The sequence below is a fragment of the Microcaecilia unicolor genome, chromosome 9 (genome assembly GCF_901765095.1).
Source record: "Microcaecilia unicolor chromosome 9, aMicUni1.1, whole genome shotgun sequence".
Lineage (NCBI taxonomy): Eukaryota > Metazoa > Chordata > Amphibia > Gymnophiona > Siphonopidae > Microcaecilia > Microcaecilia unicolor.
In genome coordinates, this window is record NC_044039.1 from 14155783 (window position 1) to 14171178 (window position 15396).

The window sequence follows — 15396 nt, forward strand, 5'->3', positions numbered from 1 at the left end:
TGGTTCATCACTACAGGAAGCTCTTGAGCCATCACTCAAAAAGATAATTTTCCCTCAGCATTCTCCTCAATTCATTTCTAATACTAGCCCAGCCTTAAAGCTAAGTGGTGAATTTATCTTGCTTAGATCACGGAAATATTTTGCTGGTAGGTTTGGCCTAAGTCGCCCCTGAATAGAGTGCAAGTTTTGGGAAAAAATAGCAGCCCATTTCATTAGAAGGGCTGGGGGAGGGGGACATGGGGGAGAGATCACAAACCTCATGTTATAGTCTTTTGTGGATATTTAGTATTGCCATTTGTTTTTGAAATCGAGCATAGCCTATGTACAAAGTAGATTACAATTATGTTAATCTCTTATAAGATCCCTTTGTGACCAAATAAATGACAAGGAAAGGGCTTTTCTTGTTATGGCACTTTTTTGGAATCAGATAGAAAAAACTGCCCATCAGGAGACAAATTTATGGCTTCAAAAGGGGTTAAAACATGGAAATGGAGGCAAGCATATGAGGAAAAGTATTGGTAGGGGGTTGATACAAAACTTGCTATAAAGGAATGTGACTGTTTTATTGTTAATTGTTTGAACATAAGAATAGACCACCACTGATGAAATCCACACAGAGGCATATTTTCAAAGCACTTAGCCTTCCAAAGTTCCATAAAAACCTATGGAACTTTGGAAGGCTAAGTGCTTTGAAAATGAGCCCCACAGTCACATAACTCAAACCAAAGAAGTGGAGGTAGCCAAGCAAAATGTTCCAGACGACCAAAGTTTATTCTCCAAATAAAATCTTGAAGGAATAACCCAACATGGACTGCGTTTCGACAAACAGCCTTCGTCAGTGTATCTCTCAAAACAGCAACCAATACGTTGTCATGTTCATGTGTTTACAACCGTATTTTTATTGAGGCGCAGCACGGCAAAATGCTCCATAAGAACCTGAACATTCAGCCTAGTATCCTGTTCCCAACAGTGGCCAATGCATGTCACAAGTACCTGGCAAACAGCAGCAATATTCCACCTCAGGGCAAGCAGTGGCTTCCTCATGTCTGTCTCAATAGCATATGGACTTTTCCTCCAGGAACTTGTCCAAACCTTTTTTAAACCCAGATATGCTAACCACTGTTACCACATCTTCTGGCAATGAGTTCCAAAGCTTAACTATTCATTGAGTGAAAAAAAGAAATTCTTATATTTGTTTTAAAAGTATTTCTAAGGAACTTCATTGAGTGTCCCCTAGTCTTTGTACTTTTTGAATAAAAAGAAAAAAAAAGTTGATTCACTTTTACCTGTTCTACACCACTTAGGATTTTATAGACCTCAGTCATATCTCCCTCAGCCATCTCTTTTCCCTAACCTCTTTAGTCTTTCCTCATATGGGAGGAGTTCCATCCCCTTTATCATTTTAGTTGCTCTTCTTTGAGCCATTTCTAATTTCAGTTTATCTTTTTTGAGATACTGCAACCAGAAATGAACACGATACTCAAGGTAAGGTCGCACCACGGAGCGATATAGAGGCATTATAGTATTTTTGGTCTTATTTACCATCCCTTTAATTCCTAGCATCCTGTTTGCTTTTTTGGCCACCATTGAACACTGAGCAAAATATTTCAGTGTATTGTCTAAAAAGGCTAAAGCGGCTAGGGCTCTTCAGCTTGGAGAAAAGGCGGCTGAGGGGAGATATGATAGAGGTCTATAAAATAATGAGTGGAGTTGAACGGGTAGATGTGAAGCGTCTGTTCACGCTTTCTAAAAATACCAGGACTAGGGGCAATGTGATGAAGCTACAATGTAGTAAATTTAAAACGAATCGGAGAATTTTCATCACTCAACATGTAATTAAACTCTGGAATTCGTTGCCAGAGAATGTGGTAAAGGCAGTTAGCTTAGCGGAGTTTAAAAAAAAGGTTTGGACGGCTTCCTAGAGGAAAAGTCCATAGACCGTTATTAAATGGACTTGGGGAAAATCCACTATTTCTGGGATAAGCAGTCTAAAACGTTTAGTACTTTTTGGGGATCTTGCCAGGTATTTGTGATCTGGATTGGCCACTGTTGGAAACAGGATGCTGGGCTTGATGGACCTTTGGTCTTTCCCAGTATGGCAATACTTATGTACTTTTGTCTACAATGACACCTAGATCTTTTTCTTGGGTGCCGACTCCCAAGGTGGACCCTAGCATCAGGTAATTATTATTTGGTTTATTCTTCCTAATGTGCATTACTTTGCATTTGTCCATTTTAAATTTCATCTTGTCATTTATTTCGATGCCCAGTCTTCCAAATCCTGTCTTCCTGCAATTTTTCAGTCCGCATGTGTTTTAATAACTTTGAATATTTTGTGACATCTGCAAATTTTAATCACCTGACTTTTCATTCCAATTTTCAGATCACTTATATATATGTTAAATAGCACCAGTCCCAGCAGAGATCCCTGCGGTATTTCACTATTTACTCTCCTCCATTAAGAAAAATGGCCACTTAAACCCTACCCTCTGTCTTTTGTCCAATAACCAATTCCAAACCCTCCCTCTGTCTTTTGTCCAATAACCAATTCCACAACAGAACATTGCCTCTTATCCCATGAGTTTTAAATTTTCTCAGGTGGAACTTTGTCAAAGGCTTTCTGAAAATCTACATACACTAGATCAACCAGCTCACCTTTATCAACATGTTTATTCACACCTTCAAAGAAATTAAGCAAATTGGTGAGGCAAGACATCCCTTGCCATCCATGCTGACTATCCCATTAAACCATGTTTGTCTATGTATTCCATAATTTTATTCTTTAAAATATAGTTTCCACTATTTTGTCCAGCGCTGAATTCAGGCTTACCAATCTGTAATCTCTCGATCACCCTTGGAACCCTTTTTAAAAAACAGCGTTACATTGGCCAACTTCCAATCTTCAGGTACTATGAACGATTTTAACAGCAGATCAGTAATTTCATGTTTGAGTTCTTTCAGTACCCTAGGATACATGCCATCTGGTCCAGGTGATTTACTACTCTTTAATATGTCAATTTGGCTCAGTACATCGTCCAGGTTTACCAAGATTTCAGTCAATTCCTCCACACCGTCACCCTTGAAAACCATTTTTGGTACAGGTAGATCTCTTACATCTTCTGTAAAGACCAAAGGAAACAATTCATTCAGTCTCTCTGCTATGGCCTTGTCATCCCTGAGTGCCTCTTTTGCTCCTTCATGATCTAATATGAACACCCTACCACCCAGGAATGCTAAAAGATCAGCACGCACATTCCTAAATCTTCATTTCCCCTGCTGTAAAGGTCTAAAATATAGAGTAATACATGCGTCCAGTTTTTCATACTTGAGTTCGCAAATGTGGAATGCTCTACCACTTGACCTGAAAATAATTCACAACCTAACAAACTTCCGTAAAGCACTGAAGACACATCTCTTTGACATGACATACCATGACGACTCTTAATTAGAACCATAATTCTCCATCATCTGTTTAACAATCGGACTATTTTTTTCCCCTATATCGAACTGCCTAATTTACTATGGGGCTCATTTTCAAAGCACTTAGCCTCCTAAAGTTCCATAGAAACCTATGGAACTTAGCCTCCCAAAGTGCTTTGAAAATATGCCTCTATGTAATCCATGTTCAATATATGATTCCAATTGTATGTTCTCCCTTTTTTACCTGATTGTTCATTATATCATCCATGTTTCTATATATATTACCAATTGTATATCTGTACTCTGAAATGGAATTAAGTCATGACGGAAAATTGAAAGCCACAATGAACCTGCAAATAGGTGGGAAAATGTGGGATACAAATGCCACAAACAAATAAATATAAGAATAGCAATACTGTGTTAGACCAATGGTCCTTGTGACTCTGGGCAAGTCACTTAACCCTCCATTGCCCCATGTAAGCCGCATTGAGCCTGCCATGAGTGGGAAAGCGCAGGGTACAAATGTAACAAAAATAAAATAGATACTATTGGAGATTCTACATGGAATGTTGCTACTATTGGAGATTCTACATGGAATGTTGCTATTCCACTAGCAACATTCCATGTAGAAGGCTGCGCAGGCTTCTGTTTCTGTGAGTCTGATGTCCTGCACGTACGTGCAGGACGTCAGACTCACAGAAGCAGAAGCCTGCGCGGCCACAATGGTGATCTGCAAGGGCCGACTTGTACATGGAATAGCAACATTCCATGTAGAATCTCCAATAGTAGCAACATTCCATGTAGAATCTCCAATAGTATCTATTTTATTTTTGTTACAATTGTACCCTGCGCTTTCCCACTCATGGCAGACTCAATGTGGCTTACATGGGGCAATGGAGGGTTAAGTGACTTGCCCAGAGTCACAAGGAGCTGCCTGTGCCTGAAGTGGGAATCAAACTCAGTTCCTCAGTTCCCCAGGACCAAAGTCCACCACCCTAACCACTAGGCCACTCCTCCACTGTTGCTACTATTTGAGATTCTACATGGAATGTTGCTATTCCACTAGCAACATTCCTTGTAGAAGTCGGCCCTTGCAGATCACCAATGTGGCCGCGCAGGCTTCTGCGAGTCTGACGTCCTGCACGTAGGTGCAGGACATCAGACTCACAGAAACAGAAGCCTGCGCAGCCTTCTACATGGAATGTTGCTAGTGGAATAGCAACATTCCATGTAGAATCTCCAATAGTAGCAACATTCCATGTAGAATCTCCAATAGTATCTATTTTATTTTTGTTACATTTGTACCCTGCGCTTTCCCACTAATGGCAGGCTCAATGCGGCTTACATGGGGCAATGGAGGGTTAAGTGCCTTGCCCAGAGTCACAAAGAGCTGCCTGTGCCTGAAGTGGGAATTGAACTCAGTTCCTCAGTTCCCCAGGACCAAAGTCCACCACCCTAACCACTAGGCCACTCCGTCTGCATTCACGTAACAGCCATACTGGGTCAGACCAATGGTCCATCTAGCCCAGTATCCTGCTTCCAACAGTGGCCAATCCAGATCACAAGTACCTGGCAGACACCCAATTAGAAGCAACATTCCATGCTACTAATACTGGGGCAAGCAGTGGCTTCCCTCATGTCCATCTCAATAACAGTTCCACCAATTCCCTCACAGGATTTCTGCTTCTGATGTACCTGAAAAAGTTGTCACTGTGGCAAGTTTCTCTTTTTATTTATTCTCTTTTAGCCTTATCAATGTTTTGCATCCAACTTTCATATTGGGTATTGTGTAACACCTCTATGCAACTTCAGACACAAACTTAACATCTATGAGTTGAAAACACTCACGAGTCATTAAAACGTTTTGGTCGATATAAGGTTTAGAGGAAATCCTACATGTAAAAGATTTCTGTTTTAACTCCCATAGCAACAGCTTCGGCAGGAACCAGAAAAACAGGTCACGTGTCCTGTGGTTAGTGATTCCAAAACCTGAGCATCCTGCAGACACCTTGCTGTTTTAAGAGGACAGTAGCAACATGTCACCAATTGGAAAGTTATACGTTACTGTAGAAAAAAAGGAAGGAACAGGTACCGTGTTACAGCCTTTCACCTCCACTGGTTCAAATCCGGTATGAACAGAAAGGATTTAGAAAGATCATTTGTGCAGAATTCTTTGAGTTCTGCTATTAGACTGCAATCCGATTTGCTGAATTATTCATAAACAGAGGAAGACTATCTATACGTTAGTGGTCTGTTCATTTTTAACGATATGTTCTTGGATTATTTTAACTACTTGTCATTTATTTATTTTGGCATGCTTCACTTTAAGTACATAAGTATTGCCATACTGGGACAGACCAAAGGTCGATCAAGCTCAGCATTCTGTTTCCAACAGTGGCCAATCCAGGTCACAAATACCTAGCAAGATCCTAAAAAGGTACAAAACATTTTATGCTGCCTATCCCAGAAATAAGCAGTGGATTTTCCCCAAATCCATTTTAATAATGGTCTATGGACTTTTCCTTTAGGAAGCCATCCAAACCTTCTTTAAACCCCGCTAAGCTAATTGTCTTTAACACATTCTCTGACCGTCTAGTACAACATCAAAAGACTTGGAAGCTCTATGAACAATGGTTATCCTCCCGGCATAATACAGGGTAGTAAAGTATACGACATTAATGAGTGGGCTAAAGCGATGGGGGAGGGGGGAAGGGAGGGAGGGGTTTGGTAAAACAAAAAGAATGGAACTAGTAATGTGAAACAGTTCAGGAAATGTGATTAGCAATATGGTTGTATTAGAAATGTTCTATGCTTTGATATGTTTATATATGAAAATAATAAAATAAATGGTCAAAAAAAAAAAAAAAACACATTCTCTGACAATGAATTCCAGAGTTTAATTACACATTGAGTGAAGAAAATTTTCTCTGATTAGTTTTAAATTTACTACTTTTTAGCTTCATTGAATGTCCCCAGCCCCCCTAGTTTATGATCGTATTTCATATGCTTGGTTTTCTACTGCTTTGAGTCAACAGTGATGGGCAACATCAAGTGTGAAATGAGCTTGTTTTGGCTCAGTTCCCAAAAAACAAAGGTCTGCATCACTAAAAAAAAACCAGGGCTATTTGGCATAATTGGAGGCAATCAGAAACTAAACATTGCATGCTTGTGGACAGTGAAATTAGACTCCTACCCTTAGAGGATGATTGAGCTACACTGGAAGAATAGTGTTATAGTTAGATAAATTGACTACATTCCAACAGTGTCCATCTGGCACCTTTTTCCAGCATTAAGCTAAAAATAAAAGTAATTCAAATGAAAATGAAAGTGAAGGGAAAAATTTCCATCAATATATTTTGCCTTTTAAATACATTTTTTTTTTTAATGAAATAGTAGGTAGAAAATGACATCCATTGTACAGTGAGAATTCATTAAATATGAAGAAATTGCTAAGCAATTTAACAAATCATATTGCAATTCAGTGGAATTTTCATTCAACTGCTGTTCTGTTCCTGCTGAAAACTATTTTACACAATTCTCTTCGGAAGCTGCAGCACGCTTTGAGAAATCAAGAAATTTAGACCTTGTTCAGAAACAATAAAAAAGACGTTATCCATCATATTTTACTTTATTTATTTTTTAAAGATACTACTTTGCCAAAAAGAGGCAGCCAGCTGTATGTGCGTGCACTATTCAGTGAATAGACCACTTGGCAGTCTACATTTTAAGCTACTGTGCCGTAAAAAAAAAAAGTTCTAAGCAAACAAAAGGGCCCTGTTTACTAAGCCACGTTATGAGTGCGTTAACGTCTTTAACGCGCATTAACCATGTACGTACCTCAGGGGTGTGCTAGTAAATTTTTAACAACAGGCTCTTTCTCCAGACATAGCCAGCTCTGCAGTTGGAAGGGCCAGGGGTAGCTGGGGGGGGGGGGGGGGGAGAGAGAGAGAGCAACACTTGCCTCTCTCTCCTCCCTCCCTCCCTTCGTGTGGGCACGCTAGGCATACCTTTGCTGGCAGCCAATAAATGGACTGCCACCACTCCCAACGTCTTGCTCTGAGCAGCATGCTGGAACTTCTCTCACATGCTCGAGAAGTCCCAGCCCGCTGCCCGGAGCTGGAAACAAGGAGCGGGGAGCAGCAGTAGTCTATTTACTTGGCTGGCAGGGCTCAGCATCCCCACCAGCAAAGTAAAAGAGAATTCAGCAGGGGGCCCAAGCCCACATTTTGGGTGCCAGTTGTTAAAGTAGCCATGGAGGGCCCAAAATTCTTAAAAACTTAACAACCGGCTCTTGCGAGCCTGTGAGAGCCTGCTCCAGCACACCACTGACGCACCTACAAAATCCCCATAGGCCCCTATGTGGTTAGAACGCACACTAATTGTAGGCTCATTAAAAATGCTAACGCGCCTTAGTAAACAAGCATTATAGAACTCAAGGATGCTGTGGGGGCAGAACCTTCACAACATCCCACTTCAATGTAAGTTTCAAGACGGTTGGGCTTTGTACTGAAAAGGCCACTTACCACTTTGTTGACCGTTTCCATCTCGCACAAGTTTTCCACAAGAATTCGACAAGCTTCTTCTTTTCCCCAGTGAGCAGCAGCATGCAGTGGTGTCCAGCCATCATAATCTTTAATATTTACATCATAGCCTGCCTGGATTAAAAGCCTACATACATGGAATTAAAAATTAGGAAAAAGCTGTACAGGCTAGTTTACCAACAGTAAGTTATTTTAAACAAGCTGCACAGATGCCAGCTTCCAACATCAAGAACAACCATCTGTGAAGCAACAATGTAACATAACAAAATTAATGTCTAGATCCTTCTTTAGACTGAGACAGGGGTGCTGGTTTTCCTTTTCTTGTGATGGGAGAGACAGTTTTGATCACAATAGATATCTATAACATGCTCTAAGGTCTCCATCGGAGCCGAATCTGAAGCCGAAAAGCCCTTGCTATAATATTTGTGGACTCAAACAGTACTTTGCTTAAGTAGAAGGCTCTGAGAAGATTTTGTCTTTTTCCCTCTTATTGTGTTCTTGTGCTGTCTTTGTTCACTCTTCAACAGTATATGTTTAATGTTAAATTTTTTAATCTATTGTTTACTCTTTTGGACATCTATGTTGGGAAGGTAGTCTATAGGGTATGATACATACCTGTAGCAGTTGTTCTCCGAGGACAGCAGGCTGATTGTTCTCACGACTGGGTTGACGTCCGCGGCAGCCCCCACCAACCGGAAGAAGCTTCGCGGGACGGTCGGCACGCAGGCCACGCCCACCGCGCATGCGCGGCCGCCTTCCCGCCCGTGCGCGACCGCTCCCGCCAGTTGAATGACAAGCAATAAAATATGAAACACACAACTCCAAAGGGGAGGAGGGAGGGTAGGTGAGAACAATCAGCCTGCTGTCCTCGGAGAACAACTGCTACAGGTATGTATCATACCCTTTCTCCGAGGACAAGCAGGCTGCTTGTTCTCACGACTGGGGTATCCCTAGCTCTCAGGCTCACTCAAAACAATAACCCAGGTCAATTGAACCTCGCAACGGCGAGGGTACAACAGAAATTGACCTACGAAGAACAACTAACTGAGAGTGCAGCCTGACCAGAATAAATTCGGGTCCTGGAGGGTGGAGTTGGATTTACACCCCAAACAGATTCTGCAGCACCGACTGCCCGAACCGACTGTCGCGTCGGGTATCCTGCTGGAGGCAGTAATGAGATGTGAATGTGTGGACAGATGACCACGTCGCAGCCTTGCAGATCTCTTCAATAGTGGCTGACTTCAAGTGGGCCACCGACGCTGCCATGGCTCTGACACTATGAGCCGTGACATGACCCTCAAGAGTCAGCCCAGCCTGGGCGTAAGTGAAGGAAATGCAATCTGCTAGCCAATTGGAGATGGTGCGTTTCCCGACAGCGACCCCTAGCCTGTTAGGGTCGAAAGAAATAAACAATTGGGCGGACTGTCTGTTGGGCTGTGTCCGCTCCAAGTAGAAGGCCAATGCTCTCTTGCAGTCCAATGTGTGCAACTGACGTTCAGCAGGGCGGGTATGCGGCCTGGGGAAGAATGTTGGCAAGACAATTGACTGGTTAAGATGGAACTCCGACACCACCTTCGGCAGGAACTTTGGGTGAGTGCGGAGCACTACTCTGTTGTGATGAAATTTAGTATATGGAGCATGAGCTACTAGGGCTTGAAGCTCACTGACCCTACGAGCTGAAGTAACTGCCACCAAGAAAATGACCTTCCAGGTCAAGTACTTCAGATGGCAGGTATTCAGTGGCTCAAAAGGAGGTTTCATCAGCTGGGTGAGGACGACGTTGAGATCCCATGACACAGTAGGAGGCTTGATAGGGGGCTTTGACAAAAGCAAGCCTCTCATGAATCGAACGACTAAAGGCTCTCCAGAGATGGCTTTACCTTCCACACGATAATGGTAAGCACTAATCGCGCTAAGGTGATTCCTTACTGAGTTGGTCTTGAGGCCAGACTCTGATAAGTGCAGAAGGTATTCAAGCAGGTTCTGTGCAGGGCAAGAACGAGGTTCTAGGGCCTTGCTCTCACACCAAACGACAAACCTCCTCCACTTGAAAAAGTAACTCTTTTTAGTGGAATCCTTCCTAGAGGCAAGCAAGACCCGGGAGACACCCTCAGACAGACCCAACGCAGCGAAGTCTACGCCCTCAACATCCAGGCCGTGAGAGCCAGGGATTGAAGGTTGGGGTGCAGCAACGCTCCGTCGTTCTGCGAAATGAGAGTCGGAAAACACTCCAATCTCCACGGTTCTTCGGAGGACAACTCCAGAAGAAGAGGGAACCAGATCTGACGGGGCCAAAAGGGCGCTATCAGAATCATGGTGCCGCGGTCTTGCTTGAGCTTCAGTAAGGTCTTCCCCACCAAAGGTATGGGAGGATAAGCATACAGGAGGCCGGTCCCCCAATGAAGGAGAAAGGCATCTGACGCTAGCCTGCCGTGTGTCTGAAGTCTGGAACAGAACAGAGGCAGCTTGTGGTTGGTCTGAGAGGCGAAAAGATCCACCGAGAGGGTGCCCCACTCTCGGAAGATCTTGCGTACCACTCTGGAATGGAGCGACCACTCGTGCGGTTGCATGACTCTGCTCAGTCTGTCGGCCAGACTGTTGTTTACGCCTGCCAGGTACGTGGCTTGGAGAAGCATGCCGAACCGACACGCCCAACGCCACATACCGACGGCTTCCTGACACAGGGGGCGAGATCCGGTGCCCCCCTGCTTGTTGACGTAATACATTGCAACCTGATTGTCTGTCCGAATTTGGATAATTTGGCAGGACAGCCGATCTCTGAAAGCCTTCAGTGCGTTCCAGATCGCTCGGAGCTCCAGGAGGTTGATCTGCAGATCCTTTTCCTGGAGGGACCACAGACCCTGGGTGTGAAGCCCATCGACATGGGCTCCCCACCCCAGGCGAGATGCATCCGTCGTCAGCATTTCGTGGGCTGCGGAATTTGGAATGGACGTCCCAGGGTCAAATTGGTCCGTATGGTCCACCAGAGCAGTGAAGTGCGGCAACTGGTGGAGAGGCGGATGACATCCTCTAGATTCCCGGTGGCTTGGAACCACTGGGAAGCTAGGGTCCATTGAGCAGATCTCATATGAAGACGAGCCATGGGAGTCACATGAACTGTGGAGGCCATATGACCCAGAAGTCTCAACATCTGCCGAGCTGTGATCTGCTGAGACGCTCTGGTCTGCGAAGCCAGGGCCAAGAGATTGGTGGCCCTCGCTTCGGGAAGGTGGTGGAGGACTCTCTAGGTGGTGATGGATAGTCGAGGACCTCGAGCATCTCGGCCCTCGGCTCTTCCACAGAGACCACGGGAAAGGGAATGCTTATAGACATATCCCGCACAAAGGAGGCAAAGGAGAGACTCTCAGGAGGTGAGAGCTTCCTCTCCGGTGACGGCGTGGGGTCCGAGGGAAGGCCCGTAGACTCCTCTGAGGAGAAATATCTCGGGTCTTCCTCTTCCCCCCACGAGTCCTCATCCTCGGTATCGGACATTAGCTCATGTAGCTGAGTCCGGTACCGGGCCCGGCTCGACGTCGAGGCACCGAGGCCTCGGTGTCGTCGAGCGGTGGACTCCCGCGCCGGCGGGGACGGAGCTCCCTCCATCGACGTCGACGGGGACTCCACCTGCGTGGCGGTCGAGACCGGCACCGCAAGCGGCGGCGGTGTCGACAGCCCCGGCGCCGGGCTAGAGCTCGCCGGCGCCACAGTCATCGGCGCCGGGGGCGCAAGCACCCCCGACGCCGGCACAGCCTGGCGCATCAGCCCTTCCAGGATCCCCGGAAGGATGGCTCTGAGGCACTCGTCCAGGCCCGCTGCCGGGAAAGGCGGTGGGGCCGGTAAGGGTGTCGGTGCCAGAAGCTGCTGGGGGCCAGGAGACGGCACCGAGGTGCCGGAACCCCGACGCGTCGGTACCTCCACCACCGACGGAGATCTCTCCTCTCTGCGATGACGCTTCGGCGTCGACTCCCCTTCAGGGTGCACCGAGGGCTCCCGGTGACGGCGCTTCTTGTCTTTTTTCCGGTGCACGTCACCGGCGCCGGAGGGCATGGAGGAGGAGGAGGTCGATCCCCCTCGGTCTCGAGGTACCGGGTCCGACAGGGTTCGGTCCCGTGGCTCACGAGCTGAGGGAGTGACCGGGGCCGACAGCCCACGCGGCCTCTCAACCCCACTCTCACCGGCGGGCCGACGGGACCTGTTCTCCTGGGGTCGCTGCCATCGGTGCCGATGTCTCGGGCATCGATACCGGTACCGAAGATCCGGCCTTCGATACCGATGCCGTCGAGGTCGACGTCGAGGGGCCGGCGCAAGTTCCAAAAAGACGGTCCCGCAGAACTTGCCTCGCAACCTGAGTCCGTTTCCGGAGACCGAGACACAGCGCGCACGACTTGAGATTGTGCTCCGGCCCGAGGCACTGGAGGCACCAAGCGTGGGTGTCGGTCTGCGAGATCGGCCGGCCGCAGCGACCACACTTTTTAAATCCACTCGGGACCTTCGAGGACATCGACGGAAAAATCGCGTCGGCGAAGTCAAAGTCGGCAATGGTGGCTAAAATCACACCACGAAAAAACTAGCCGACCGAGCGGCCACTAGGCCGCAACGAGGCGTCCCCGCTAGAAGCGAGGGAAAAGGGGAGCGCGTGCTCCACACGCGCAGTCTTTTTTTTTTTTTTTTTTTTTTGTAAAAGAAACGATAATAAAAGGAAATTAAATTAAATTAACGAAGCGCGATCCGCGTATACGCGATCGCAAGAATCCGGCGGCTGAAGTAGAGAGAGCGGCAAAGCACGACTCTCTCCAGGCGCGGAAAAAAAGGAACTGGCGGGAGCGGTCGCGCACGGGCGGGAAGGCGGCCGCGCCTGCGCGGTGGGCGTGGCCTGCGTGCCGACCGTCCCGCGAAGCTTCTTCCGGTTGGTGGGGGCTGCCGCGGACGTCAACCCAGTCGTGAGAACAAGCAGCCTGCTTGTCCTCGGAGCAAAATCAATACATAATTTAATTTAGGCATTTATAGTCCGCTTAACCTTTAAATTCTAGGTGGAGAACAAATCCAGATTGGGAACAGCTTGAACACTGAAGCTGACAAAAATTGTTACAATGAAACAAGAGGAAGAACATTGTTACATTAAACAGAAGAGAACTTCGTCACATTTGTGTCAAGTCTAAGTAGCATCTTGGTAACTAAAAAGAGAAAATTAATGAAATGGCTAGGACTCTTGGTTGAACAGTAATTGTCTGCATCATTGCTCTATTTCCTTTGTAGCCCCTTGACGTATGCAGGGAGTTGAGTGGTCACTAGGTTGGGTTTGTTTGTGGTCCATAGTATTTGTTAAAAAAGCCAGGTTTTCAATTTTCTACAGAAGCACAGATAGATAGTTTGGGATTTATCTAATTTGTATTGGTAATAAGTTCCATAGTTCTGCACCTTTGCCCATCATTGTTGAATTGGTTGTTCTTTTAAGGTGGCAAATGTGGCTGTTTGGAGGTACCAGTCTGTTAAGGATCTAAGACCTCTTTTGGGTTGGTATATTTGGATGAACTTTTGTAGTTCTCCTCAAGTCGCTTCACTGGCTCCCGATCCGCTACCGTATACAGTTCAAGCTTCTCCTATTGACCTTCAAGTGCACTCAATCTGCAGCCCCCCATTACCTCTCTACCCTCCTCTCCCCATATGTTCCCACCCGTAACCTCCGCTCTCAGGACAAATCACTCCTTTCTGTACCCTTCTCCACCACCGCTAACTCCAGACTCCGCCCCTTCTGCCTCGCATCACCTTATGCCTGGAACAGACTTCCTGAGCCCATACGCCATGCGCCCTCGCTGCCCATTTTCAAGTCCTTACTCAAGGCCCATCTCTTCTCCCTTGCTTTTGGTGCCTAACCACCTTCCCATTCCTGATACCTACACTGACTACATAGTTTTTACCTTTAGATTGTAAGCTCTCTTGAGCAGGGACTGTCCTTCCCCATGTTTAAACTTGTACAGCGCTGCGTAACCCTGGCAGCGCTATAGAAATGCTAAGTAGTAGTAGGTAGTGTGGGGCTATTCCGTAAAGGCATTTAGAGCGAGTAGCCCAAATTCAACCCTTGCCTTGCAGGGAAGCCGGTGTAGTTTGGACAGGAATGGGGAGGCATGATCAACCCAGCACCCGCCTATTAGTTTAGCTGAAGCATTTTGAATGTTTTGCAACTTCCTTAATTATTTCTCTGGGAGGCCTAGGTACATTATTAGGATAAAGGTCATAAAATTTTCTGGACGTGGCTTCCGACTTCCAGGACTTCCTTTTAAATTTAACTTTTGGTTCAGAAAATCAATGTAGTACACTCCTACAGTTTTGTTAGCTGCCATTAACAAAGCTCACCTCACATGGGATGCCTAAGGAAAACAAAATCACTAATGTGAAATATTTAAATCAAATCAATAAATTAAAGAAACCCACTCTCCCTAACAGATTTTTTATGGTTTTGGGCTTATATAAAGAGAACTATAGGAGCACCAGACTATTTACTCACCAGCATAGGAATTGGCCTGGGACTCTGGTAGAGTTTTCCAGTTTACATCAACATTTTAACAAGCTACAGATTACATGAATTTTTAAAAATGAAGTAACAACTGAACTTCAAAGTGTCCTGAACTCTTCAAACATGTGCCAACAATATTTCTTTAAGGGTGGATTTCATTCAAAAAGGAGCCTATGGGGGAGAAAACCAGTGCCTCAGTGGTAGTATGAGGACCTGGGTTTGATTTTTGAGGCAAGTCTTCAGACCTGCCAGGGCTGGAAATGCTACACATCTGAAAGTGAGGAGGAGGAGGAGGAAAGTACTGGACCAACAGAGAAAGACACTTGCAATGCAATCACAGAAATAAAAGAGGTTTGAGAGGAGAAGGTGTGAACTGGCAAGGGGGAGATGCTAGATGGGAGGGACTAGAAAGGAGAGAGACAGGAGACGCTGGACCACATTCAGAGGCTGGGAAGCATCTGTTGTCAGACTCAGTTTTGCTGCACAACAATCCAAAATTAGTGTGCAGCACTTTAAAAAAAATAAAAGAGTGCACAGCTACACAGCTTAGAGGAAATATTGGTCTGGAATGACAGGATGAACCAGGGGCGTATCTGCGTGGGGCCACAGGGGCCTGAGCCCCCGCAGATTTCGCCCTGGACCCCCCTACCATCGACCCTCTCCCCCTCCCTCCCACCCGCCACCAACCCGTCGCCGATCTTTGCTGGCGGGGGACCCCAAGCCCCCGCCAGCCGAAGTCCTCTCTTCCGTGCAGGATGCAAGTTGCAACGCTTCGCTTCCTGTTCTTCTGAGTCTGACGTGCTGCACACGTACAACGTGCAGGACGTCAGACTCAGAATTTGGAACTCAGTCTGACGTCCTGCGCATTGTACGTGCAGGACGTCAGACTGAGAAGAACAGGAAGCATTGCAACTTGCAGCC

The 15396-nt window shown here is 46.1% G+C and overlaps 1 protein-coding gene across 3 annotated transcripts in view; it reads right to left on the reverse strand.

Annotated features, from left to right (window-relative positions):
- The window catches only part of PPP1R12A (protein phosphatase 1 regulatory subunit 12A), a 160491-nt gene that overhangs the window by 87875 nt on the left and 57220 nt on the right, over window positions 1-15396 (reverse strand). For all 3 annotated transcript variants that reach the window (XM_030214040.1, XM_030214041.1, XM_030214039.1), the window contains exon 5: window positions 7944-8088. In XM_030214040.1, the coding sequence (XP_030069900.1) occupies window positions 7944-8088 (145 nt within the window). The remainder of the gene's footprint in view (window positions 1-7943; window positions 8089-15396) is intronic.